This window comes from Aedes albopictus, chromosome 2 (genome assembly GCF_035046485.1).
Source record: "Aedes albopictus strain Foshan chromosome 2, AalbF5, whole genome shotgun sequence".
Classification (NCBI taxonomy): Eukaryota; Metazoa; Arthropoda; class Insecta; order Diptera; family Culicidae; genus Aedes; species Aedes albopictus.
The window spans coordinates 2,622,903-2,649,524 of record NC_085137.1 but is presented as its reverse complement, the minus strand read 5'-3'; the positions used below and the strand labels follow the sequence as shown (position 1 = coordinate 2,649,524).

Below are 26,622 nucleotides of genomic sequence, written 5' to 3'. Positions count from 1 at the left end.
TGGAAAAATTCAATCCTCCGAGTGTCGTTTCTGTCAAACGGAAAACGAAACTGCTGAACATTTACTCTGCAACTGTGGAGTACTATCCAATCAGAGATTGGCGGTTTTTGGTAAAGGGTTTCTAGAGCCCTTGGTAATTTGGCGAAGTAATCCCAACAGGGTAATAAACTTCATAAAACGAGTTGTGCCTAGTTGGGATCAGGTGTTACATCAACCATTGTCCATCACAGCTCAATTGTGACAGGATATTTGACTAGCACCAAATTAAATATGGGTCATACCACAATATTCCTAAATAATGGACGCAGTGGTTAAAAGGCTCTACAGATGAGGAAAAAAAAAAAAAGCCTTCAGTACACGCTTTGCCAAATGTGCAAATATTTGGCAAAATTTGACAAATTTATTTGTCATGCGTGTACTGACCAAATAAATTGTTGTGCAAATATTTGCTATTATTACAAATTGAGCACTTTTCCAAGCACTTTTCAAGTAAGGCAAAATAGCAAATATTTGATCATGTTTGCAACTCTAATCAGTACTCGAGTGGCAAACATGTGCAAATGTGAGTTTGTCAATTGTTTGTCATACGTGTACTGACCATTGACAAAAATAGCCAAACGACAAACATCTGCTAACGTCTGATACGTCAAAAAGCTAATAATATTTGCACATATTGGCAAAGCGTGTACTGAATGCTTAACTCATAAATTCTCAGAGTTGCTCTCGTTTGCACAATAGAGGTAATAAACTATAGAGGGAGAATGTCGCTGGCGTCGCCGCCGCAACATCTCTTGCTGGCGAAGATAGGCAGGGATATAAGTGTCAAAGCGAAAAAGTATGCAGTTTGACAGATAGATACCCGAGATGTTTGCGAACGAGAACAAAGGGAACAGCAGCGACATTCGTCCTCTATAGTTTATTAACTCTATTGTTTGCACAGTGTCTTGCCCATAGTATAGCGCATTTAGTTCACCACTGGACTACATATCGCACTAGTTTTCACGAGTGCGAAAACGCTAATAAAAGTGCGCGATTGCATCAAATCAACTCGGTGTCTTCAGAGCACTTGTTCTCCATAGATTGAAGAAATAGTGCGCCGAAGACATCAACCTGATTTGATGCAATCGCGCACTTTTATTTACGTTTTCGCACTTATAATGTCGCAGTTCGCAGTCCAGTAGTGAACTAAATGCGGTATATATATAGAACACACACTTCCTGCTACCTGTTTACATCCGGATATCGATGCAGCACGGTACGAATAGACGAGCGAGAAACCCTCTTCGGGTCCACCCTGTGCGCGCATGTTATTATTTACATCGTAAACACATAACTACAAATGCAATCCGAACATCACGGCGGCAGGCGGCTGTCATTTTCGCTCGCACTTTCTCAAAGCAGCATGTTTTGGTCAACAGAGTGAGTCGTGTGGAAGTTTTTCCGAATATTTTTCCTAATTTTCAGTGAAATAAATGTACCACGGACAAGTTTTGTAGTTCAGAATGAAGAACCTACCGGTGCTTACCAATCTACAGCCTCAGTTCAGCATAATCCCATCGAAACAAAATGAGGTAGGTGATTGAATTCTTGGATTATGATTTAACCTCTAACGGTCACGTTTTGCATGTTGTAGATTCTGGCCAATCTCGGAACCCCGCACATCGATTCCTTCAACTACATGCTGGAGGAAGGCATTGACGATGTGATACGGCGTCTGGACCCGATGGAGTTTGAGCTACCGAACAAGAATCGCGTTCGTTTACGTATCAGCCATTGTTCGATAGCGAAACCGACGGTTCCACTGAATCAGATCAACGTCAAGGAGAAGCGGATTTTCCCATCCGAATGTCGACAGAAGAACGAAACGTACTCCGGGATGTGTACGATAGTGGTGGACTGGGACGTGAATGGGCAACCGAAACCGCCGATTACGAAAGACATCGGACATTTGCCGATAATGCTTAGGACGAAGGCATGCAACTTGGGTGGGTTGTCCCCGCGGGAACTGGTTGAACGGATGGAACACGAAGACGAATGGGGTGGACATTTCATCGTGAGAGGGTTGGAGAAGCTGATCCGAATGATTATTATGACGAGGAGAAACTTTCCGATTGCCCTGAACCGGAACTCTTGGAAGGAACGGGGAAAGGAGTTTAGCAGCACCGGCGTAATGATTCGTTGCGTAAAGACGGATCAAACATCTACCAACAATGTGCTGCACTACCTGGTCAACGGAACGGCAAAGTTGATGTTCTCCATCAGGAAGTCGCTGACGTTCGTTCCGGTTGTGATGCTTCTGAAAGCGCTGTCGCCTTACACCGATAACGAAATCTATAAAAGGCTCATTTCCGGCTTCGAAGACGATCAATATTATAAACAGTGAGTAGTTTGAAGACACCTACTGGTTCAACAATAATTTTTGATTTCAGTTTCTGAAAGTACCCATCATAAATTGTCAAATACTGATTTTGTTAGATTAGTTTCGTGTTTTATTTTATGTAATTATCAAATTTTTGAAAATATTCGGGGCTCTCTGTTTAATTCTCAAGATATAGTTGCAAAACATCGATGTTTCAGCCTAAGCTTGATACTAAATTACAATACTAAATTTCGAACTAAACTAATAAAACCCCTGAAGACCTAAAGTGTTCAACTTACTTTAGTTGGTACCTACTTTCAAAAACTGAAGCCGAAATTTTGTTCACACTTTACATGTTGCAATACTTCTAAAAAAAATACACTAAACACTTTGTTTCGATTTCAGTTGCATTCAAAATATGCTCCGTGAATTGCAAGAAGAGGGCATTCACAATCAAGGCGAATGTAAAAACTACATTGGGAACGTTTTCCGGCAAAGATTGTACAACTTGCCGCCGTGGTACACCAACGAAGAGACGGCGGATCACTTGCTGAAGAATTGCGTACTGATTCACCTGGACGACGACCTGGATAAGTTCAATCTGCTGGTGTTTATGATGCAGAAGCTCTTCACTGCAGCTCAAGGCCGTTGCAAGCCGGAAGGAGCCGATAGCGTCATGATGCAGGAGCTGTTGCTTGGCGGCCATTTGTACCAAAAATTGCTTCGGGAGCACATGATTTCATTTCTGATTGGGGTGAAATTCAACATTTTGAAGCTATGTAGCGACGCAGATGCGCACTTGACTCAGAACGAAATGTTGATGGCCTGCAAGAACACTGCGAATTTCGATCGTTCCTTTTCGAATTTCCTGGCAACCGGTAATATGCCGAAAGCGAGCGAAATGGGTTTGATGCAGGACTCCGGTTTGGTCATTGTGGCCGAAAACATCAATCGGATGCGGTACATGTCGCATTTCCGTGCCGTTCATCGTGGTTCGTTCTTCGTGACGATGAGAACTACCGAAGCCAGACAGTTGTTGCCCGATGCCTGGGGTTTCATCTGTCCCGTCCATACTCCGGACGGAACGCCATGTGGTCTGCTGAATCATATGACCTCCGATTGCCTGGTGTCCAAAAGTGCCGAACCTAAAAAGGTGGCCAACATCGAACGGTGTCTGATCAGGTTCGGGATGACGCCCATCAATAGTGTGTGTTTCGACGGCTACAACGTCCAGGAAAGCTATTCGGTAATGCTGGAAGGAAGAATCATCGGACATATCCCGAAAAATGTAGCAGCTGTGGCGGTCAATAAGTTGCGTTTGCTCAAAATCGAAGGACTGGAAATCCCAGAGGCCACCGAAATTGCGATGGTTCCATCGAAGGAAGGCGGTCAGTATCCCGGATTGTACATTTTCGTCGGTGTGGCTCGCATGATGCGTCCTGTGATGAATCTGTACGCCAAAAAAACCGAACTGATCGGAACGTTCGAACAAGTCTACATGGACATTTGCATAACTCCGGAAGAAGCCTATCCAAACGTGACGACCCACATGGAACTGTCGAAAACCTCCTTCCTCAGCAACTTGGCAAAGCTGATCCCCATGCCGGACTGCAACCAGTCGCCTCGAAACATGTACCAGTGCCAAATGGGTAAGCAGACGATGGGCACTCCCTGTCACAACTGGCAGCAGCAGTGCGTTTCTAAGTTCTACCGGCTGCAAACTCCGGGGACGCCGCTTTTCCGACCGGTCCATCACGACAACATCGATTTGGACAACTACGCCATGGGAACGAATGCCATCGTGGCGGTTATTTCCTATACCGGTGAGTGTGAATTATGGGCGCAGGGAATATGTAGTAATTATGGGTAGGCTTATAAGCAAAGTCTGAAAGCAAATTGAAAACTAATTTTCATGTTGTGGTATTGCAAGTTTTGATAACTCAGGTTGTTGTAGTTTTGGTCGTTTTAACGGTTTAAGACATCAAAACTGATAAATAATTATCTTGTGAAAATCAATCAGTAGGAAAGCCTTCTCTGATGTACCTAAAGATTTCTTGTGGGTTTCAATTAGGAGAGCAAAACTTTCTTTTGAACAGGAATTCTTTCAGCAGGGATTGCTATTAAGATTTCCAACAGATAAATCACTTCGGCATTTCTCTAGCATTAAATTCTTTTAAAGATTCCTCAAACAGGCATTCCTTCGCATAAATAACTATTTTAAGATTCCTCCTGCAGAAATCCCTTCTGGATTTTTTTTTTGTTTTCTGTGATTTTTCTAGTAGGAGTTCCTTTGGATTTTTTGGTTCCTCCGGGACTCCGATAACAAAAACTTCTTTTGAGATTCCTCCAGCATAGATTCTGATGACATAAATTTCTCCAACCGTTTTTTTTCCTGGGGATTCCTTCAAGAATTCATTATTGAGAATTCTTCCAATAGTTGTTTCTTTCAGAATTCAAACATCAAAATAAAGTTCTTTTAGAAATTTCTTCAGGAGTTACTTTAAGAATTTCTATTAAAGTTTTTTAAGTAGCGTTTTGCAGAAAATTCCGAAGGAACTCCTGGATGGATTCCCGATGAAATTCCTGAAGCTATTCTACAAGAAACTCCTGCAGAAACACGAAGGGAAAATCCTAATACCGTGACGTTAAGGATGCTCTTCATTTCAAACAGCTTCGTAAAACCGAATTTACAAATCTTCTTCGTTTTCCGAACGTTATTTTATTGCTTATTGTATGTATTAAGTATAATAAATATGATAAGTGGAATTCCAAATCTTTAAGTCATGGTTAACCTTCCAGGACGCGCGCCATCAAGCAACCGAAACTGCACCGCGCTCGTGCTGTATACGAAAAGCGAGTTTTTTTGGTAGTGTTGTACTTTTTACAACAGCGCGCGCGCTGAAGGGTTAAAATAGAAATGATAAAACATAGCGTTGTTCCTAATACGAATACCGTGTATGTGACCCGCCTACATTGGTGGTCCTTTGAGTCAACCCTTGTGCTCATTCTGCGAATGGAGTGACGTGAGAAAAGTCGGAGTCGTATATCGAGATGAGGAATCCACTCTCGAATGAAGTGACTCGCCGTGTAAATCACCGTGCGACCGGTAAAGTTTGCTGCAATGATGGAGGGCTGCCAAACGGGGTATAGAAGCGCACCGTTAAAGGTGCTCTAAGTGCTTAATAAAAAGAACCTGCGTGTTAAACGTTGCTTAGAGGTTTGTACTACTGATTTATAAAGTAAAAAGTACCTATCAATAATATTTTTTAGTTGCTTGTGTTTGTAAATATTTGCCAAATTAATCACACCTAACTTAAGATGGTGTTATGTGCTATTGTTTGAACTAGTTACTTAATAAAGAAAATAAGTCACATAGTAAAACATTTGAGATTTTCGTCTAATACACGGTATTAGAGCATGGCACGGTAAAGCCTCTCCATGTTAATTTTCTGACACCTAAAAACTTCAGAATCTCGAAAATGCTGTTACCGTGTGCGCACCAGGGGGTAAGAAACTCGGCACACTTCATTTTGTGCCAATGTGCCGGCGATGTGCCGAAGTGTGCCGCCGTACTGGCAGTCATGCTGTCAGTTGACATGTGACTTTTTTATATATCTGGCAACTACGCGTTTGTTTTGGTTTTCGTTTTGTGTTCAGTCATAACCAAAAAATATTGTTTGATGCTCGTGATGCTGCCTCTTCTTCTTCTTCTTTTTTCTGGCCAACTAGCACCGTTCGGCGCCAGTTGTGTCTTACGTCGGCTGGGTCTAGGAGCTAAGCCTTAAATTCCGACGCCCCAGGGAGACAGCCACCACACCTGAGGACCCTACATATCGAACCCATCAACACATGGGCCGGGACCTACGGCTTTACTTCCTATCCGAGGGAAGGTGTGATCACGGATTTTATGTCTCAGAAAATCCCATCGGCGTCGACGGGAATTGAACCCCGACCGACTGGGGTGAGACGCAACCACGCTTACCACTACACCACCGACGCCGACTGATGCTGCCTCTATCCATTATGTGGCTGAGAAGGTTGTTTTTTGCCAAAATATTCCACCACAAACTGGAAAATTTGTGATCGACACAGGGATCACCATCTCAAGCGCAGAATCCTAGAAATGTAGCATTTTAGTAACCTGGGACATTCGTAATCGCTGGCACGATGGACATCTCAATTCAATCCAAAATGATCTAGCGATTGTTCTCTTAACGACCTGTATAAAATTTCTATCTTCACAGAGTTTTGTAACTCCGTGTAACCACGTTATTTGGTTACAGTCCCAGGCGAACTCCCAGAAACATTCACTTCTTCGAAATAAACTAGAATATTCCGTTAAAATTGTTGGCTGAAGAACTCAAAAATTACATTTTATTGCAGGTTTTACTGCCTTTAGACCCGCAGATTCTAACCCTCGCCCTCGCCGTATCTCTCATTCGAAAGATTATATTTCAAACTCGATTTCAAAGGACTTGCGATCCCGCCGTTTATTAATAAAATAATTCGATGGCATCTTCCGGCCGGGCGCATCCAGGGGCACATCTAAACCAAGTTCGAAACCTCTCTGAAAGCCCTAGAAGACCCCTTTGTTTTAACCCGTTTAACCATTTAACATCACATGGAAATACAAGAGGAACTTCCATCAGAGTCGTGTTTTGTGTATCAAAGTTTTGTTTTGTGTTTTTTTTTGTTGAAAACGAAAACATGGAGAAGTGATGCCAGTTTTATGACAGCCAATCTAAAAAAGTGCCAGCTTGTGCCAGCAAGTGTGCCGAAAGTGTGCCCGGCACACTGTGCCGAGTTTCTCACCCCCTGGAGATTCATATTCTTGTCATTCCATCTCTGGTTTACGAGGCATGCAAAACATCACTTAATTTGTATTTGCTTATGTGCGAAAAATCTTGTGAATCCTGCTCGTTATTGTAAAAACAAATTCGCCAGGACTAGCACTTCAAAATAAACCCACTTCAGGAATAGTGAAGCAATCCAGTTCATATTTGATGACAGAGGACTGCACTTTCTTATATTTTTAACGCATTTTTACAAAATCATTTTCATCACATTTTTTTTAAACGTCATGACATTGCCGAATATGAACAGATTTGAATGAACTAAATTTTGTTTTCGAGGTTAAGGACTAAAGTAAACAGCAAGCATCGACGTTCGCATGCTTTGCCACCGGATTGTTTGTATTACAATGTTGCTGAACACTGATGAAACATGCGAATGGCGATGAATATTGCTTCGCCATGTACATGTGAACTGCGAGTGAACAGGTTTGCCAATGCTTGAGCTTTGTTCGTCATCAACGAAGCGTCGTCGTCGCTCGTTACGACTGGAAAAAAAACTTCATCGCCCGAAGACATGATTGCTTCGATGCATCATGCGTGCTCTTCGCGAAGATCAGAAAACCATTCGCACGAGCAGCTTCGTGAACGACACCCGCTGCACGGCATTCTAGCTAACATGGTACCCTGGTACCTGCTAAATAAAAATGGTCATATTTTTGCCATTTTATCACCGATTCTAGGGCTAATTTGATTCAAAAAATCACCTTCTACTGAGAGGGGAGCCAGAGCGGTCACCGAGGATTGCGGAAAATACGGATTTCGGCATAGAATTTTAATGCCTGATGCCAGGTCTTTCCCAACCAGATAAGCCGCAACGCAACTGTCAAAATGCACTCGCAACGAAGTGGCCGAATGGAGGAGTGAGTACCATGAATGAATGGGTATCAGGTATCAGGTATCAGAAGGCCGGCTCCAGAGGCACGTTATCCTCCATTTGGGACATTTGTGCCATCGCCATACATATGAGCCTATTTCATCATTTACCTGAGGGAGAATGGGACAAGGGATGGGAATTGGGAAAGGGAAAGGTGATGAAATAGGAAGGGGTGCCCTAGAAGAGGGAATGAACGCCTAAGCGCAACGAGAGCTCATAGCCCATACCACAACGGGGTTAATCAGTGCCCTGAAAAGGACACTGTAAAACGCATAAGCGTAAAAAGAGCCTATAGCTCATTGGAGGTAGCTTGCGACGCCATGCGACTTTCAATATGACATAGAAAGGCACGTCATCAAAAGCATCCTCAATATTCAAGAAATCACCCAAGCAAAAACTACGTTTGAGCGAGTGCTTTCTTGAAAACGTATACAACTTTGTGTAAAAGAGTCACTGTGGACATCCCAAATTGGGAGACATGTGAGTTCACATGAACAGGCATGTTAGCCAGACGAACATCACAGATGTGATAATCGACAATGCGTTTCAAGCATTTCAGAAAGAACAAGGTAACCAGATAAATCTGGAACTTATTCCTTCTTTTTACAACGCACGCACTCTTTCGGGATGAAACTACAGAGTAATTTCACGCCATGAAAATACCCAGTAGAAAACTACAAGAGTTCAAAACATGTTTGAAAAACTCAAAGCCCTCTGGAGAAAAATAGGACAAAGCCTCATTTGCTCCAGAAGATTTGAAGTAAGCAGAGCTTTTTAGTGCCCACTAAATCGATTCTACAGCTACAATCCTCGGGGTAGAAGCAAAGATTCGTAGCTATACAAAAGACTGGTGTATCCGAAGATATGTAGAACTTGAACAGGTCCGAGTTCCGTTCAGGAATACCTCTTGCGGTCCGCACAGACCGCAGAGGACAAGCTTCTTTCAAAGCAGTAGCTATGGTATACCACAATGAAGGGCGTTGTGATAACAAAACCACAATGAAACTCTCTTGGAGTAGCAATAGAAGCGAGTTATCCATAAAATGTGATCGCAACCAATTAGGTTCCCTCAGGGGGTGAGAAACTCGGCACAGTGTGCCGGGCACACTTTCGGCACACTTGCTGGCACAAGCTGGCACTTTTTTAGATTGGCTGTCATAAAACTGGCATCACTTCTCCATGTTTTCGTTTTCAACAAAAAAAAACACAAAACAAAACTTTGATACACAAAACACGACTCTGATGGAAGTTCCTCTTGTATTTCCATGTGATGTTAAATGGTTAAACGGGTTAAAACAAAGGGGTCTTCTAGGGCTTTCAGAGAGGTTTCGAACTTGGTTTAGATGTGCCCCTGGATGCGCCCGGCCGGAAGATGCCATCGAATTATTTTATTAATAAACGGCGGGATCGCAAGTCCTTTGAAATCGAGTTTGAAATATAATCTTTCGAATGAGAGATACGGCGAGGGCGAGGGTTAGAATCTGCGGGTCTAAAGGCAGTAAAACCTGCAATAAAATGTAATTTTTGAGTTCTTCAGCCAACAATTTTAACGGAATATTCTAGTTTATTTCGAAGAAGTGAATGTTTCTGGGAGTTCGCCTGGGACTGTAACCAAATAACGTGGTTACACGGAGTTACAAAACTCTGTGAAGATAGAAATTTTATACAGGTCGTTAAGAGAACAATCGCTAGATCATTTTGGATTGAATTGAGATGTCCATCGTGCCAGCGATTACGAATGTCCCAGGTTACTAAAATGCTACATTTCTAGGATTCTGCGCTTGAGATGGTGATCCCTGTGTCGATCACAAATTTTCCAGTTTGTGGTGGAATATTTTGGCAAAAAACAACCTTCTCAGCCACATAATGGATAGAGGCAGCATCAGTCGGCGTCGGTGGTGTAGTGGTAAGCGTGGTTGCGTCTCACCCCAGTCGGTCGGGGTTCAATTCCCGTCGACGCCGATGGGATTTTCTGAGACATAAAATCCGTGATCACACCTTCCCTCGGATAGGAAGTAAAGCCGTAGGTCCCGGCCCATGTGTTGATGGGTTCGATATGTAGGGTCCTCAGGTGTGGTGGCTGTCTCCCTGGGGCGTCGGAATTTAAGGCTTAGCTCCTAGACCCAGCCGACGTAAGACACAACTGGCGCCGAACGGTGCTAGTTGGCCAGAAAAAAGAAGAAGAAGAAGAGGCAGCATCACGAGCATCAAACAATATTTTTTGGTTATGACTGAACACAAAACGAAAACCAAAACAAACGCGTAGTTGCCAGATATATAAAAAAGTCACATGTCAACTGACAGCATGACTGCCAGTACGGCGGCACACTTCGGCACATCGCCGGCACATTGGCACAAAATGAAGTGTGCCGAGTTTCTTACCCCCTGGGTTCCCTAGTTTGTTGAGCAGGGACGCCTGAATACGCAAAGTTTGCGAAGGAACACTCAGAAGTGCAAAGAAGGTCAAATGGAGATTCCTTATCTGACACATGCCAATCAGTCAACTCATGACAAATTTTGCTCATGCAGAGTTGGGTTAGGTGCAATTCTATGTTAAGTTAACTATGAACTGTACTACCTAAGAATTCCATCAAACTGAAGCATCTCAAATCAATGTTTGAGCTACTTCAGATGCCAAAAATCAGCGGAAATATGCTGAAAACAAGAGCTTGCTTCAAGGCATCCATAAGGAAAGGTTGAAACATACTGTTAACGAAGTAGATCCACTTGGGCTACATACGCTTTTTACGCTGAAAATTGATCTGACGTTTCCTTGCCGTAGCCACTACCCAAACTAGACAGGATTACACTCTTCACAATCACAGCACAAAAAGGAAACATCAACGACGAACCAAATCGGTGTCAATTGAAAAACGCTAATGACGAAAACGCATTAAGCGAACCCATAGAGGTAGTAATGTAAGCTAATTAACAACATTTGAATAACCCCGCCCTTATTTAGCCTCAAATTTGAGACTTAAGAAGGGCAACTGATTATCTCGGAGAAACGCAAGGTCCGCTGCACAATTGCTCCGGTTAGCGCAGTAAGGGCGTAATTCTGTGGAGGACGCCCTAACTCTCCACAGGCTCCGTTTGTGGTTAGGTTTTTATTAGACCCCCCTAACCATTCATTCTTTGGCACGGCAAGCATAAAGCCGCATAACACCATGAATTAGGGGTCACCTGTTTAGTGGACTCTTACCACTGGATCAGGCGATCCGTAGTGTTATTCTTAGCCAATTGAGACAACCGCTACCGACACTACACAGCTATCTAGGCTGATCGGGAAAAGAAGTTAACATTGATGGTCAACTTCCAAACGAACCCGAACAGCCGTCAACTGGAAAAAAAACTTCATCGCCGTTACGACTGGAAAAAAAACTTCATCGCCCGAAGACATGATTGCTTCGATGCATCATGCGTGCTCTTCGCGAAGATCAGAAAACCATTCGCACGAGCAGCTTCGTGAACGACACCCGCTGCACGGCATTCTAGCTAACATGGTACCCTGGTACCTGCTAAATAAAAATGGTCATATTTTTGCCATTTTATCACCGATTCTAGGGCTAATTTGATTCAAAAAATCACCTTCTACTGAGAGGGGAGCCAGAGCGGTCACCGAGGATTGCGGAAAATACGGATTTCGGCATAGAATTTTAATGCCTGATGCCAGGTCTTTCCCAACCAGATAAGCCGCAACGCAACTGTCAAAATGCACTCGCAACGAAGTGGACGAATGGAGGAGTGAGTACCATGAATGAATGGGAGTTGCATGTGCTCTGCAAAAGTGATCAACTTACTTCCTCGTTCACTGCTCCCATTGACTTGCTAGAGTGTTCTTCGCGAAGCATAAATGAAAAAACGAATGCTTGTGAATAATGGATCGCGAAGATGCAAAAATGAATGCTCGCGAGGAAGATCCAACGCAACATTGGTTTGTAATATCACCGATTTGGCGTCCGAAATTTAACGTGGACAGCCTTTAAAATTCTTCGAGAAATTTTTCTTGCCAATGAATATCCTTCATTAATTTCCATTGTAGCTCCTGTAGGAATTCCTCCGGAAACTTTCTTGTAGTTTCTTGTAGAATTCTTCAAGAAGTTCCTTAGGAAATTGTCCAAGAAGTTCCTTAAATAGTGTTCCTTCGGATAGTCAGTGAGAATAGCACTGTGGACTGTATTTTTAACAATTTTATTAAACGATTGAATTCGCGTACCGATCGCAGTGCTGTACGCAAAGAAACTAAAAAGGTAGTTCAACTATAGTATGTACTGGCCCTCAAACTACTCACACATACAAAGTTAACAAAATAGGGTGGCCAATATTTTTCAATAAAGAAATGCACTTATTTTTCTCGAACCATACTCCCCCGCGGTGGGTTCGCCCGCAATCCTCACTCAGCTTAGGCCTCGTCATCAATTGGCAGAACTGCTATCTTCGTGGTTGCTCGTCGATAAATTCCGCTGCTTGTTCGAACATCAACAACTCTTGTAATTCCATCGGTCCCAGGGTAGACTTCCTCGATGCGACCCAGCTTCCACATTTGGGGCGGCATATTATCTTCCTTGAGAATTACCAATAGTCCCTTTCGCAATAGTGTAGGTTCCTTATACCACTTGCTACGCCGCTGCAAACTGGTGACGTATTCGGCTGACCATCGTCGCCAAAAACATTGCTTCCTTTTCTGCACATGTTGATATCTTGACAAACTTGACTCTCGCAGATCTTCGTAAATCGGCTCGGCAACAGCTGTCAGTTCGCGGCCGATCAGGAAGTGGCTGGGGCTTAAAGCTTCATAGTCACGAGGATCGTCGGTTAACTGAACAAGGGGTCGTGAGTTCAATATTCCTTCGATCTGAACTAACAAGGTATTCATTTCCTCGTAAGTTAAATAACTTTCATTCAACACCTTGTAAAGATGGGCCTTCATACACTTCACGTTTGCCTCCCACAATCCTCCATGGTGTGGGGCACGTGGGGGGTTAAATTTCCACGAAATTCCCCTTGGCTGGCAGAAATCATTGACACGTTGTTGTAGGACCTGCGACTTCAGAAGTGTTACTAATTCCGTAAGTTGACGATCTGCACCACGGAAATTAGAACCGTTGTCTGAAAGAATTTCTGACGGGTTACCACGGCGTCCAGCAAATCGATGAAGTGCCGCGATGAAACCGTCCGTTGTCAATGATGACACCAATTCGAGGTGTACAGCCTTAGTGGCCATACACACAAATAGGCTAATGTATGCCTTCAGTTTCCGGGCAGCAGGGACGGATGTCCTGGGGCCTGACGCACCCCCCCGCTTGCGAGTCAGCCGCGTAGTTGCCGGCTAAGAATAGGACTACTAACCCCAATTCAAGGTGTCAAGCGACCCGTGCCGAGGAATGAGTGATCGAGGGGGTGAAAAAGATGCTCGATCTTTAACGGAGCCTGTGGGGCACCTGGGCACCCCCCACAGTAAGCTGTCCCTTACCGCGTTAATGCAGAGCTCTGGCGTGGTGGACATTCTTTCTCGTGCGACTCGTGGGAATAAAATATGAGTAACAAACCAATACAGAAATCAAGTGTAGCAGGTAGTAGTGGTGGGATCAACCCCTTCGCAAGAAGCGGGTTGATGAGATCTCCGACAAGGAGAAGTGAGGAGATAGGCGCTGGGAGTTGCGTACGCAGCTCAAGCGTGGGTGCTCCAGTCCACTTCCCGGCAAGCCAGCCGGTGGAGGTTATGGACGGAGCGTGGTTGTTGAGGGCCGTCAACCGAGGATCCAAAGGACGGTCCGCAATAGAGGTGGCTGAGCAGCAGCTTGGCAAAATCATCGACTTTGCGTCCACTAAGTCGAATATAAGCAAGGACCTGAAAACGGCCTTGCTTCGACTTAGGGCGTCGATCGACAATGCCAAGCAGGAGCACGCGGCACTCGCGTTGCTGACTGCTGCAGCAGCGGAGCCTGCAAATGAGAAAGTGCCGAAGTTTACCCAAACGGAGGCCTTCTCCTTCGCAGGAAGTCCGAATAAGGCGGAAGCGACTGCTCGCGACAAACGGGGCAAGCAATCGCAGAAGCGGGCGAGGCAACCGTCAGGCGAGGAGCTGTCTGGCGGTGCCCGCAAGGCCAGGCGAATCATTACCCCGAAAGTCGGTAATAATGCCGGAAGGTCGGACCCCAGCCAGGGTTCCCGGAAAGCTGGGAAGGGTGGGCCTGAAAAGGCTGGCCCGTCCCGGAACGATGGGAACAAGGGGTTGCGACCGCTAGTGGGCCCTCAACAGCCACAGAGTAGGGCGATCCAAGGGGTGGACCCCCCTTGGACGAAGGTAGAGCGGAAGAGGAAGAAGAAGGCGAATCCGCAGGTAGTAGCGCAGGACGCCAAGCCAAGGCGTAGGAGGGCAGGTGCCAAGCGCGAAAAAGGCGACGCTATCGTCATCAAGACGGAACAGTCCAAGTACTCGGACGTCTTGAAGATGATGCGAAGCGACGCCAAGCTTGAGGGTCTTGGAGCCGACGTACGCAGTATTAGACGTACTCGTACGGGCGAGATGATCCTGGAGCTGAAGCGCCAGAAGGAGCACAAGGGCGCCGCCTATAAGAGGCTGGCAGAAGAGGTCCTTGGTGAGGGTGTGCAGGTGAGGGCTCTGACACATGAGGCGACTCTGAAGGTCAAAGACATCGATGAGATCACCGAAGTGGAAGAGCTCGTCACGGCACTGCGGCAACAGTGCGATGTGCAGGTGGCCGCCGCAGCCGTTAAGCTACGGAAAGGGCCAGCAGGGACACAGATAGCTTTGGTTCAGCTACCTGTGGCGGACGTCAAAAAGTCCGTTAAAGTAGGGAGCATAAAGGTGGGTTGGTGTGTATGTCACCTGACATTCCACGAGCCACCAGAGGTTTGCTTCAGGTGTCTGGAACCAGGACACAAGTCGTGGGACTGCAAAGGCCCCGACAGGCGCAAACTGTGCAGGCGATGCGGCGCTGAAGGTCATAAGGCCCAAAGCTGCACGAGTCCGCCCATCTGCATGATCTGTACCGGGAAATCCTCGAACAACAGACATCCGATGGGTGGTCCAAGGTGCCCGGCCTTCAAGAAAGCCGCAGTGAACAACAAATCACAGTGCAGGTAACGCAGCTGAACCTAAACCACTGTGATGCGGCTCAGCAACTGCTTTGTCAGGCAGTTTCTGAGTGGGAGACGGATATCGCCATCATATCGGACCCATACCGAGTACCCGCCGGCAACGGCAACTGGGTCGCGGATGGGACCAGAAAAATGGCGGCGATATGGACGACGGGTAAATACCCCGTTCAGGAGTTGGTGTCTACTACCTATGAGGGCTTCGTGGTCGCCAAAGTAAACGGGGTCTTCTTCTGTAGCTGTTATGCGCCTCCGCGGTGGCCGATCGAGCAGTTCACGCAAATGCTGGACCGCTTAACGACCGTGCTAACAGGTCGAAGGCCGGTGGTAATAGCGGGCGACTTTAATGCCTGGGCCGTGGAATGGGGAAGCCGTTTCACGAACCAGCGGGGTCAGATCCTGCTAGAAACACTGGCCATCTTAGATGTCGACTTGGCTAATGTCGGTACCAAGAGTACCTTTAGTCGAAACGGAGCGGAGTCAATTATTGACGTGACCTTTTGTAGTCCTGGCCTAACAAGTAGTTCGAACTGGAGAGTAGATGATGGCTACACTCACAGCGACCACCTGGCGGTTCGCTACAGTATCGACTACAATAACAGCAGACAGCGGATAGAAGAAGAGGCGGCTAGGCCAAGGCCAAGCCCTCGCAGGTGGAAGACATCATACTTCGACGAAGGGGTATTTAGGGAGGCGCTCCGCCGTGAGCGAAACTTAATCGGTTTAGACGGCGACGAGCTGGTAGCGGTGCTCTCACGTGCGTGTGATGCGACCATGCCTAGGCGAGTCCACCCTAGAAATGGGAGGCCACCGGCTTACTGGTGGACCGACGCGATTGCGGACCTGCGCCGCGCCTGCCTACGGGCTAGGCGGCGGATGCAGCGAGCACGATCAGAGGAAGAGCGAAACGAACGGCGGGTGGTGTTCGCCGCTGCAAAAGCCGCGCTTAAGACCGAGATAAGAGCAAGCAAAAAGGCCTGCTTTGAGGGTCTCTGTCAGAGTGCCAATACGAACCCGTGGGGTGACGCCTACAGGATCGTTATGGCCAAGACGAGAGGTGTGATGGCTCCTACAGAGCAATCTCCAGAGATGTTGGAGGGGATCATTGGAGGACTTTTTCCGCGTCATGATCCTAGTCCTTGGCCTCCTTTCGTAGGACAGCCGGAGACTGGGGCTGGCGATGAGGAGAGGGTCACCGATGTGGAACTTGCGGGGATAGCTAAGTCCCTTAGCGTAGGTAAGGCCCCAGGTCCGGACGGAGTTCCGAACCTGGCCTTAAAAGTAGCTATTGCAGAGGCTCCCGAGATGTTCAGGTCTGCTATGCAGAAATGCCTGGACGAGGGAGTTTTCCCAGAAGCTTGGAAGAGGCAGAGCCTGGTACTATTGCCAAAGGCGGGGAAACCACCCGGAGACCCGTCGGCATATAGACCAATATGCTTGATTGACACGGCGGGGAAGGTGCTCGAAAAGATCATCCTCAATAGAATGTTGCGGTTCACCGAGGGCGAAAATGGTCTTTCGAGTAACCAGTACGGCTTCCGGAAGGGGAGGTCCACCGTAGACGCTATCTTGTCGGTTACAAAAACCGCCGAGAAAGCACTCGAGCCTAAGAGGAGGGGAATTCGCTTTTGCGCGGTAGTGACTCTGGATGTAAGGAATGCGTTTAATAGCGCCAGCTGGTCTGCTATTGCCGATGCGCTCTTGCGTCTGGGGATACCGGAGTACCTGTACAAGATTCTCGGAAGTTACTTTCAGAATCGTGTACTAGTTTACGACACGGAGGTGGGTCGGAAGTGCTTTCACATAACCTCAGGAGTCCCGCAAGGTTCCATCCTGGGTCCGGTGTTATGGAATGTCATGTACGACGAGGTGTTGAGGTTAGAGTATCCAGTGGGAGTGGTGATTGTCGGATTTGCCGACGACATTACGCTCGAAGTCTACGGTGAAACGATCGAGGAGGTAAAGTTGACTACCAACCACTCGATCAAAGTTGTGGAGGCGTGGATGCGGTCCAGGAAACTGGAGCTGGCTCACCACAAGACAGAGGTGACGGTTGTTAACAACCTGAAGTCGGAGCAGCAGACGGAGATCAGTGTAGGAGACTGTACTATCCTGTCAAAGCGCTCCGTCAAACACTTGGGCGTGATGATCGACGATAAGCTTACCTTCGGTAGCCACGTCGATTATGCCTGTAAAAGAGCCTCCACAGCTATTGCGGCACTGTCCCGGATGATGTCCAATAGCTCTGCGGTGTACGCCAGTAAGCGCAAGCTTCTGGCTAGTGTTGCTACATCCATACTTAGGTATGGCGGCCCGGCGTGGGGCACCGCGCTAAGTACTAAATGCTACCGACGGAAGCTGGAAAGTACTTACAGGCTTATGTGCCTGAGGGTTGCGAGCGCGTACCGTACCGTGTCACACGACGCTCTCTGCGTCATTACTGGTATGGTGCCTATCAGCATTCTTATCAGTGAGGACATGGAGTGCTTCGAAATGCGCGGCACAAGAGGCATACGCAGGACTGTCAGGATGGCCTCTATGGTCAAATGGCAGCGCGCGTGGGACAGTTCCACCAAAGGAAGGTGGACCTATAGGTTGATACCGAGGGTAGATAGTTGGATTAATAGGCGCCATGGGGAAGTCACATTCCACCTGACACAGGTCCTTACAGGTCATGGTTGCTTCCGACAGTATCTACACCGTTTCGGGCATGCGGATTCTCCCGAATGCCCAGTGTGCAATGGTTTAGAGGAAACGGCGGAACACGTTTTGTTCGTGTGCCCGCGTTTTCGCACAATGCGTGACCGCATGCTTGCCACATGCGGGGAGGACACAACTCCGGACAACTTGGTCCAGAGGATGTGTAGGGATGAGTTTGGCTGGAACGCCGTTTCAACGGCTATTACCCACATCGTCTGGGAGCTACAGAGGAGGTGGCGCGTGGACTCGGAGAATGGCTAGTCCAGATGCAGTACAAGAGGTGGTCCAGGGGTTCGGAGTCGGCTTCGTAGGTCATACCGGTGCCCTGCGGTCGAGATCGACCCTTACAACGATTAAGTGGCCGCGGAGAGGAAGTCCCGGTAGCGGTGCTGTCGTGGCGTCGGTCTACTGGGTTGGATCCGAGCCCGCGGTTGGAAAGGGGTCCCCGGCAAGGGTCGGGGTAGGTGAGATCCTGCTGTCTGCAACCTACGGGTGCATCTGATAGGGCCTGAAGGGTAGTGATACCCTTCCTTACGGGCAGGTCAGATCGGGTTGCACGTGGGCATCAGTTCTTGATGTCCGCTCAGCAGTAGGGCGCGGGCGGGGTTGACCCTGCCCGCCTTCCGAGGACAAAGGGAGTGGCGAGGACCACTCGGGAAACTGGCTAAGCGCCAGCATGCTACCGTGATGGACTCTCCAAAGCGAGTCATCGATGTTCGTTGCTGCAGGCTACGCAGCTAACCTTGTGGGTGCGATGTGCACTAGCCCCTCTCTGAAGCAATACCTTCTTGGTGGTTCCGGAGAGACGTAGGGTTTGGCGACCATAGGAATGGTTTAGTGGGTACGAGGAGAGAGTAGTCCTGGATTTTACTTTTGTTGTAGAAGACGGCCTGTCAGACCTACACTACCCTAACCTTCTGTTAGGGTGTCTGTTGAGCAGATTATCCCCCTATGGTTTAGAAGGAAAAAAAAAAAAAAAAATGCCTTCAGTTTTATCTTCGATCGGGCACCTACCTTCAAAAGAAATGGCCCAGCGTAGTCAACCCCCGTTCTTGCGAAAGGCAGGTCTGCTGTTACTCGACAGGCAGGGAGGTCGCCCATAAACTGCTGTACCTCAGTAGGCTTCGAACGAAAGCACGTAACGCACTTATGCAGCACTCGATTAATTGCTCTTCTCGCACTGACAGGCCAGAATTTCTGCTTCACAATCGCCAGGAGGCCATTCAAGCCAACGTGCAAGTTTTCTACGTGTAGTGCTTCAATCAGGATGTCCGTAAAATGACTGCGTTGCGGGAGAATCATTGGATGTTTTTGGTCCCTCGGCAGGTCAGAATGCCTAATACGACCACCAACTCTCAGCAATCGTTCACTGGTGTCGTAGATCGGGTTCAGGTTCTTCAACATTTTACCCGCCGGTTTTTGTTTCTGCACCCGATCAATATCCTCGGACAGTTCACACTGCTGGACAACAAACACCATAGCAATCAAGGCATCGTTGTGCTCAATACTGCTCAACCATCCGTGACGTCGCTCCTGTTTACGTTTTGATGCCCGACAGTTGAATATGAATCTGTTAACGTATCCGACGATTCGCTGCACCTTCCTCAAACTGCTACAACCAAGGATCAGTTCGTACATTCTGTTCTCAGCAATTGCACTGGTCACTATCTTGTCCGGTACAGATCGCTCAGTGCCGCCATCGACAGCAACTGTTACAGCCTGCTCTACGGCGGAATCTTCGTCGTAATTCGATCCACACACTTTGATGCTGTCTTCGTACTCTGCAACATGCAGGAACGCAGGTCCCGTCCACCAAAGAGCACTTCTTATTAGTTCTTCGGGAAAGACACCCCGTGACACTATGTCAGCAGGGTTTTCCTTTGACGATACATAGTTCCACTTAACATTCGGCATCAAGTTACGAATCTTCATTATTCGATTTCTTACAAACACTGTAGTCTTTATGTTCATTTTTCTTATCCAACACAACACAATTTTCGAATCGGCCCATAGCATCACCTTTTCGGTGTTAAATGCTAGGGCTTCGCGCACTTTTTCCATCTGCTCCACCAGTAGGAGCGCCGCACACAACTCGAGCCGTGGGATGGTCATCTCTTCCGCTTCTGCTTTGAGTTTCACTGGACGTTGCTGCTCCTTAATGGGTGCCACCTTCGACTTGGCACAAACCAGCTGCATTTGTACAGTTCCATCCGTCTTCACGCTTCGCAAATAAATGCAACAACCGTATGCCATCATCGAGGCATCGGCAAATCCGTGGAGTTCTTCTTTCGTCACATTATCCGCTGTCAGTCTTCGATCGATTTTAAATGAACTGATGTTACAGAGCTCCGTCCTCAGTCTCTTCCAGTCGCGCAGCTGCTCTTCGGGAAGGGGGTCATCCCAATTCATCTTGTCGCTCCACAGTCGCTGCATTATCATTTTGGCAATAACCACAACTGGCGCCAAAAACCCCATCGGATCAAACAATTTAGCTGTTTCGGACAATACCAACCGCTTCGTCGGTTTTGTAGCGCCTTCGTCCACTGGCTTTACCCGAAACATGAAGGCATCCTTTGTCGGGTTCCAAAGTATTCCCAGGGTTTTGATTACACCGCTTTCGTCGCCTTCATTAACCTTCAACAGCTTTTCTTGTGCTTGGGCGGGAATCTCTTCAAGAAGTGTCACGTCGTTTGCGCACCACTTGTGAAGTTCAAATCCTCCTTTGGCAAGTAGCACCGTCAAGTCATTCTGTAACTGCTTTGCATCGGCTAGTGTATCCGCACCGTCGAGTACATCGTCTATGTAGACCGATTTCAGTACAGATTCGCTTGCCGTTTGGTAGTTGTCGTGTTCGTCTCTCGCAAGTTGTACCATGGCGCGGGTGGCTAGATAAGGCGCCGCCGCGGTTCCGTAGGTTACGGTACTCAGTTCCAATTCCTTCAACGGATCAGTTCTGTTTTCTCTCCATAGAATGCGTTGATATTTTCTATGCTCAGGACTCACCAGCACCTGGCGATACATTTTTGAGACATCGGCAGTGAAGGCATACTTATGCATTCGAAATCTCAACACAATGTCGAACAGTGAGTCCTGTACAGTCGGGCCGATCATCATGACGTCATTCAGAGAGACATCGGTGGTGCTCTTCGCAGAGGCGTCGAACACCACTCTGAGTTTAGTAGTGGAACTGTCCAGTTTTACAACACAGTGATGTGGCAGATAATACGCACCATCTGTTGAACTGTCAACTTCATTCACCACCCGGCAATGGCCTAGTGATAGGTATTCGTTGATGAAATCCACGTACATCTTCTTCATTTCGGGGGCTCGTTCCAGTCGGCGTTCGAGTGCGTAGAATCTCTTCTCGGCTTGCATTCGGGATTCACCAAGCTCGCAAAGATTGTCACGAAAAGGTATCATGACCACGTAGCGCCCTTCTGGTGTTCGTGTGTGTGTCCTCATGAAATGATCCTCGCAAAACTCGTCGAATTCAACATGCATGTCGTCCTGCTGATTGTCAACAATCCAAAACCGTTTGAGTAACTCGCTCAGCTGCTCGTTGTTAACCTCCGTTGGTTTTGCATGACACACCTTCACAATGTTGAACGCGGTTGCACCGGCTATTTTGCCTCCCACCAGCCAGCCTAGCGAGCTTTCCTGCAACACGGGCAAATCGGGTGACATCTGGCATTTTCCTGCTTGAATTAGCTCAAAAAACATCTCGGCACCAATCAGCATGTCGATGCGACTTGGTTCGTAAAACCTTGGATCAGCCAGCTCTAGCGCATCTGGAATCGGCCAACTTGAAGAATCGATTTTCGTCGCCGGGAGGGGTCCAGTTACTCGTGGAACCACAAGACACTCCAAAAGGAAGCTGTCATTGGTCGTTTTCGAAGCCACCTTCGCACAAATCTTGAACTTCACAAATTGCTTCATCCCGTTTACGCCAACGATGGGAACGTTTGCGCTCACTCTTCGTAGATTCAGCAAATTCGCCATCCGCTCCGAAATGAAGCTCGTCATCGCGCCTGAATCGAGCAGCACACGGCAGTCATACGGGACACCACAACAGTCGAAAACTTTCACTACCGCCGTTGCCTACAGGATTTGTTTCTTCGACACTCTCGGTTCAGAAGGAATAACACATTTGGCTGCCGTCAGCGGTGGGTTGCCAGAGTAACCATCACTTTGTTTACTTTGTGCCGGTTGGTCGGTGCTGACAGGCTTTTTCTTCTCTTCGTAGTGCATCAGTGGATGGTGCTTCTTTGTGCAAGATGGGCAAGCCGGTTTGTTCTTGCAAGCACCCGTTCGATGCCCTCTTTTGAGGCATCCGAAACACAATCCCAGCTGCTTCGCCTTTTCATAACGCGCATCTACCTGCATATTCTTGAAGGTTTCACAGGTATCGATCAGATGCTTTCCCGAACATATCGAGCATCCATCGTCCGGTTTCTGAACTGTCACAGTGTGTGTTTTGTGTGCAGCAATCCCCGCGGAGGGTCTGGAAATCGGATTTTGATTCCTGCCTTTCACCGAGCTAATTCCTTGTTCGCAGCGCTCCAGTACGTGACAGTGGTTCCTCAAAAAAGCAACAGTGTCTTGGTATGCCGGCAGTGTACCGTGTGGAACCGACAGCTCCCAAGCTTTTCTTGTAGCAGGATCGAGTTTTGACGTCAAGAGTGTGATGATGATCGCTTCACCCATTGTGTCCATCCTCAACTTGTGGAATTGGAGCGATTCAACCCGTTTTACACAGTCATCGACCAATATTCGCAACTCATGGGTACAGTAGACGTTCGGTCGGTGCAAACGGTTTAACTGCAATGCTTTTTAACTGCAAGTCCGGTAAGTGCAACAAATTTGCAGTTATCGCACCGCTATCCGTCAAAACGGTGCGCCAAGTTAGCCCAAATAAACAGTCGAATGAATTTTGCGTTCATTTAACGTCAATTGATGGGTTGTTGACGCCTGTCTGACGTTGCAGTTATCGAATTTTGTTCGCTAAGTGAAACGTAAACATGTTGCAGTTATCGAACGTCTACTGTAGATTCCTTGGTCATCGGCTTCAAGTTTAGCAGTTTGGTTATGTGTCCATGGATCACCATCGGCAAATTCTCGTATCGGTCGATGAGTATTTTCCAGGCCCCGTCATAGTTATTGTCGTTCAGAGTTTGCTCGTCGATTGCACCTTTAGCATCTCCGATCAAAGCTTTGTCGAGGTGATGTAGTTTCGTAGCATCCGAGTCATGTACACACCGGTCGACAATATCACGGAACCTTGCTTTGAACTTAAACCACTGATCGTAGCGCCCGTCAAAGGTAGGTAAAGGCGCTTGTTGCAAAATCAGGGAAGGTGGAATCCGTGTTTGAGCATTGGTTGAGCCGCTGCCACCCGGTTGACTAGCTTCTCTGGCGTTCATCACACTCAGTTGGCTCAGTCGATCTGCATTGGAGGCCTCAGCAGCAGCTCGTTGTTCATCTTCGTGGGCTTGAATCATCTCACTTATTGCGATCCGAGTGAATTCGTAGACCTCCTCGAATTCAATGAAGTGTTGTTCGAATTCAGCTTTGCGGCTGGCATCCGTCAAATAAATTCGATTTTGAAATCCATTGAATTCCTCATAGCAGGAATCCACTGTCTTCAAATACAGTTTCAAAGCATGAAAACTGAATTTGTCGTGGCTCATGTTCGCTGCAACGATCACCACTCGGATCCTTTCCACTTTGTTCCTTGTCGCTTGGCAACACTGATGCAAAGCCTCTACTGTGTCGGCCATGTTTTTCTCCTTATTGCGTCGTTCTTGTCGCTCACGCTGCTCACGCACACTTTCAACGGGAGTCGAGTATCTGTCTTGACCTTGCGGTGTCAAAAATGGCGACGCACTTGCAGGAAACAAAGTTTTCTTCACTTTTCCGGATCTGAGGAACATATCATCACTAGTCCAATTCTCGTTATGTTCACTCTCCTTTCGCTCGAATCCGGTGGATTATTCCGTCTGGGATTTATTTCGGAAAATCGTGGATTCTTTCCGAGAAACACTCAGGCTCTCGAATCAATCTTCAGCCTTCTTCAAGCCGATCACTTTTTGCACTTTCCTGGCACCGCCGAGCCAGAAATCACGTCGCGTCGCGAACTGCGTCGAACTTCCGTCGAGCCGTCGAAACACGTCAATATTTTCCTGATTCGCGCACGAAATCAAGAAATCGAAGCGCTAACTCAATATCCGGTACGTCAAGGACCAATGTTCCTTCGGATAGTCAGTGAGAATAGCACTGTGGACTGTATTTTTAACAATTTTATTAAACGATTGAATTCGCGTACCGATCGCAGTGCTGTACGCAAAGAAACTGAAAAGGTAGTTCAACTATAGTATGTACTGGCCCTCAAACTACTCACACATACAAAGTTAACAAAATAGGGTGGCCAATATTTTTCAATAAAGAAATGCACTTATTTTTCTCGAACCAAATAGTTCTTCAAGGAGTTCCTTCGGGAATACCTTCGGGAAATCAATGAAAATTTTCTTCGGTAATATTTTCTGGAATTTCTACAAGAATTCCATCAAAACTTCCTTCAGGAACTCGCGAAAAAATAAAGTCGCCGGGGCCCGTGGCAAAAGTGGTCACACGTTTGCTTCATAAGCAGATGGTCTTTCGTTCGATCCCAGCCCCGGCACTTTCGTCGGATGCTCTTTCCCCCTGAGAGCAGCTGACACTGCCCCTTTTCTGAGCCCATGGGTCAAACGGACCCGGATACTTGGATATCGGCGAACGGTAACTCATAATGGACCCCCAATCGGACTGGAAAAAGGAACAACCAACATCCATACAGCAACATCCTCGTGCTCATCATTCTGTGATTCTACCATGATAGGGTAGAAAGTGGAAGCAGCGCGTAAAAAGCAACCAATTCGATATAGTAGAATACCGTCGACTCTCCATATCTCGAAGATCTGCATCTCGATATCTCGATGGTTTGATCGGTCCCTTCAATTTGCATACATTGTTGTTACGCTATGGTTGAAATTTGATTCAGTGAAACATTTCCATTTTTAGGGCGCTGGTTCTTATAATGCGTTGAAGTTAGTACCATTAGTCAAGTAGATCATGAAGTCCTCCATTTGAGATAGGTATTTGTGTCATCGCTATGAAGAAGATGGCACAAATACCTATCCCAAATCGAGGATAAACTGCCTCTGGAGCCAGCCTTCTGATACCTGATACATGATAGACCTAAACCGCGTGAAATCTTATTTAACTTTCTCAATCTCTTTCCCCACAGGCTACGACATGGAAGATGCCATGATCATCAACAAGTCGGCCTTCGAGCGTGGATTTGCCCATGGAAACATTTACAAAAATGAATTCATCGAGCTCAAAGGAGACAGTTTCTTTGCGCGTGATCCGCGCAATGAAAACCTTCGGCCGTTTCTGGACAACGATGGACTGCCCCACAAAAGCGCAAAGCTCTCGTTGAGAACGCCCCTTTACTGCTACTTCGACACCAATGACCACAGCTACCACGTGGTCAAATTCCATGGCCATGAAGATGCCATCGTGGACAACGTCAAGCTCTGCGGGTCCACCTCGGCCAGTGCGCCGAAGCGAGTGGTCATTACCTTCCGGATAGTGAGAAACCCCAACGTGGGCGACAAGTTCGCTTCCCGAGCAGGACAGAAGGGTATTTGTTCGCAGAAGTGGCCTGCTGTGGATCTACCTTTCACAGAATCCGGTATGATTCCGGATATCATCTTTAATCCACATGGTTTCCCGTCGCGAATGACAATTGCTATGATGATCGAAACGATGGCCGGTAAAACCGGTGCTTGCCATGGCCTGGTGCACGATGCGACGCCGTTCAGATTCACCGAGGACAACACCGGTATCGATTACTTTGGCCGACTGCTGGAGGCCAGCGGGTACAACTACTATGGCACGGAGCGAATGTACAGCGGCGTGGACGGGCGGGAAATGAAAGCGGACATATTCTTTGGAATTGTCCACTATCAACGTTTGCGTCACATGGTGTCAGATAAGTGGCAGGTCCGGTCCACTGGTCCCCTCGATCAGTTGACCCACCAGCCGAACAAGGGCCGATCCAGAGGAGGAGGTGTGCGGTTCGGAGAAATGGAACGCGATGCATTGATAGCACACGGAGCTTCGTTCCTATTGCAGGATCGATTGTTCCACGGGTCGGACAAGATTACAACACTCGTGTGTAGGGGTTGTGGCACGCTTTTAGGCCCAATTAGTAGTATAACGAAAAGGGTTGCCACGAATACCTCCGAGACGCATCGAACACCTGCCACGTGTCGACTGTGCCGCTCCGACAAAGAAATTGGATACGTCGAAATACCGTACATTTTCAAGTTCTTGGTATCTCAGCTGACGGCAATGAACATTAACGTAAAACTAGATCTAGAGATGCCTCTACTGTAAAAAATAAAATTAAGTTTTCTTTTATGTTATAAAAAAGTAAATAAAGTTTAGTACATAAAATACGAATTATCCTTCTTTTTTATGTATATGTCCGTATTCTATTGAACAAAGTTCTGTCTCGTTTGTCGTGAGATACCTTAGTATCGATTGAGCTCAAGACCATCTATTATTGATCCTGAGTTACAATATGTGATTCCACCATTCTGGCGAGACTAGCTTTATAAAGCCAACCACGTCCTTGGGGGATAAGATCCATATGTCAGCAGGCCCTAAAA

The 26,622-nt window shown here is 47.1% G+C and overlaps 1 protein-coding gene across 1 annotated transcript; it reads left to right on the top strand.

Annotated features, from left to right (window-relative positions):
• Positions 1–1,371: 1,371 nt before the first annotated feature.
• On the top strand, positions 1,372–26,413 carry LOC109411735 (DNA-directed RNA polymerase I subunit RPA2). Its single transcript, XM_019685334.4, has 4 exons — positions 1,372–1,571; positions 1,634–2,379; positions 2,765–4,182; positions 25,191–26,413. Exons 1-4 carry the CDS (start codon positions 1,503–1,505, stop codon positions 26,345–26,347), a joined length of 3,390 nt encoding a protein of 1,129 aa, XP_019540879.3. The 5' UTR covers positions 1,372–1,502; the 3' UTR covers positions 26,348–26,413.
• Positions 26,414–26,622: the final 209 nt, after the last annotated feature.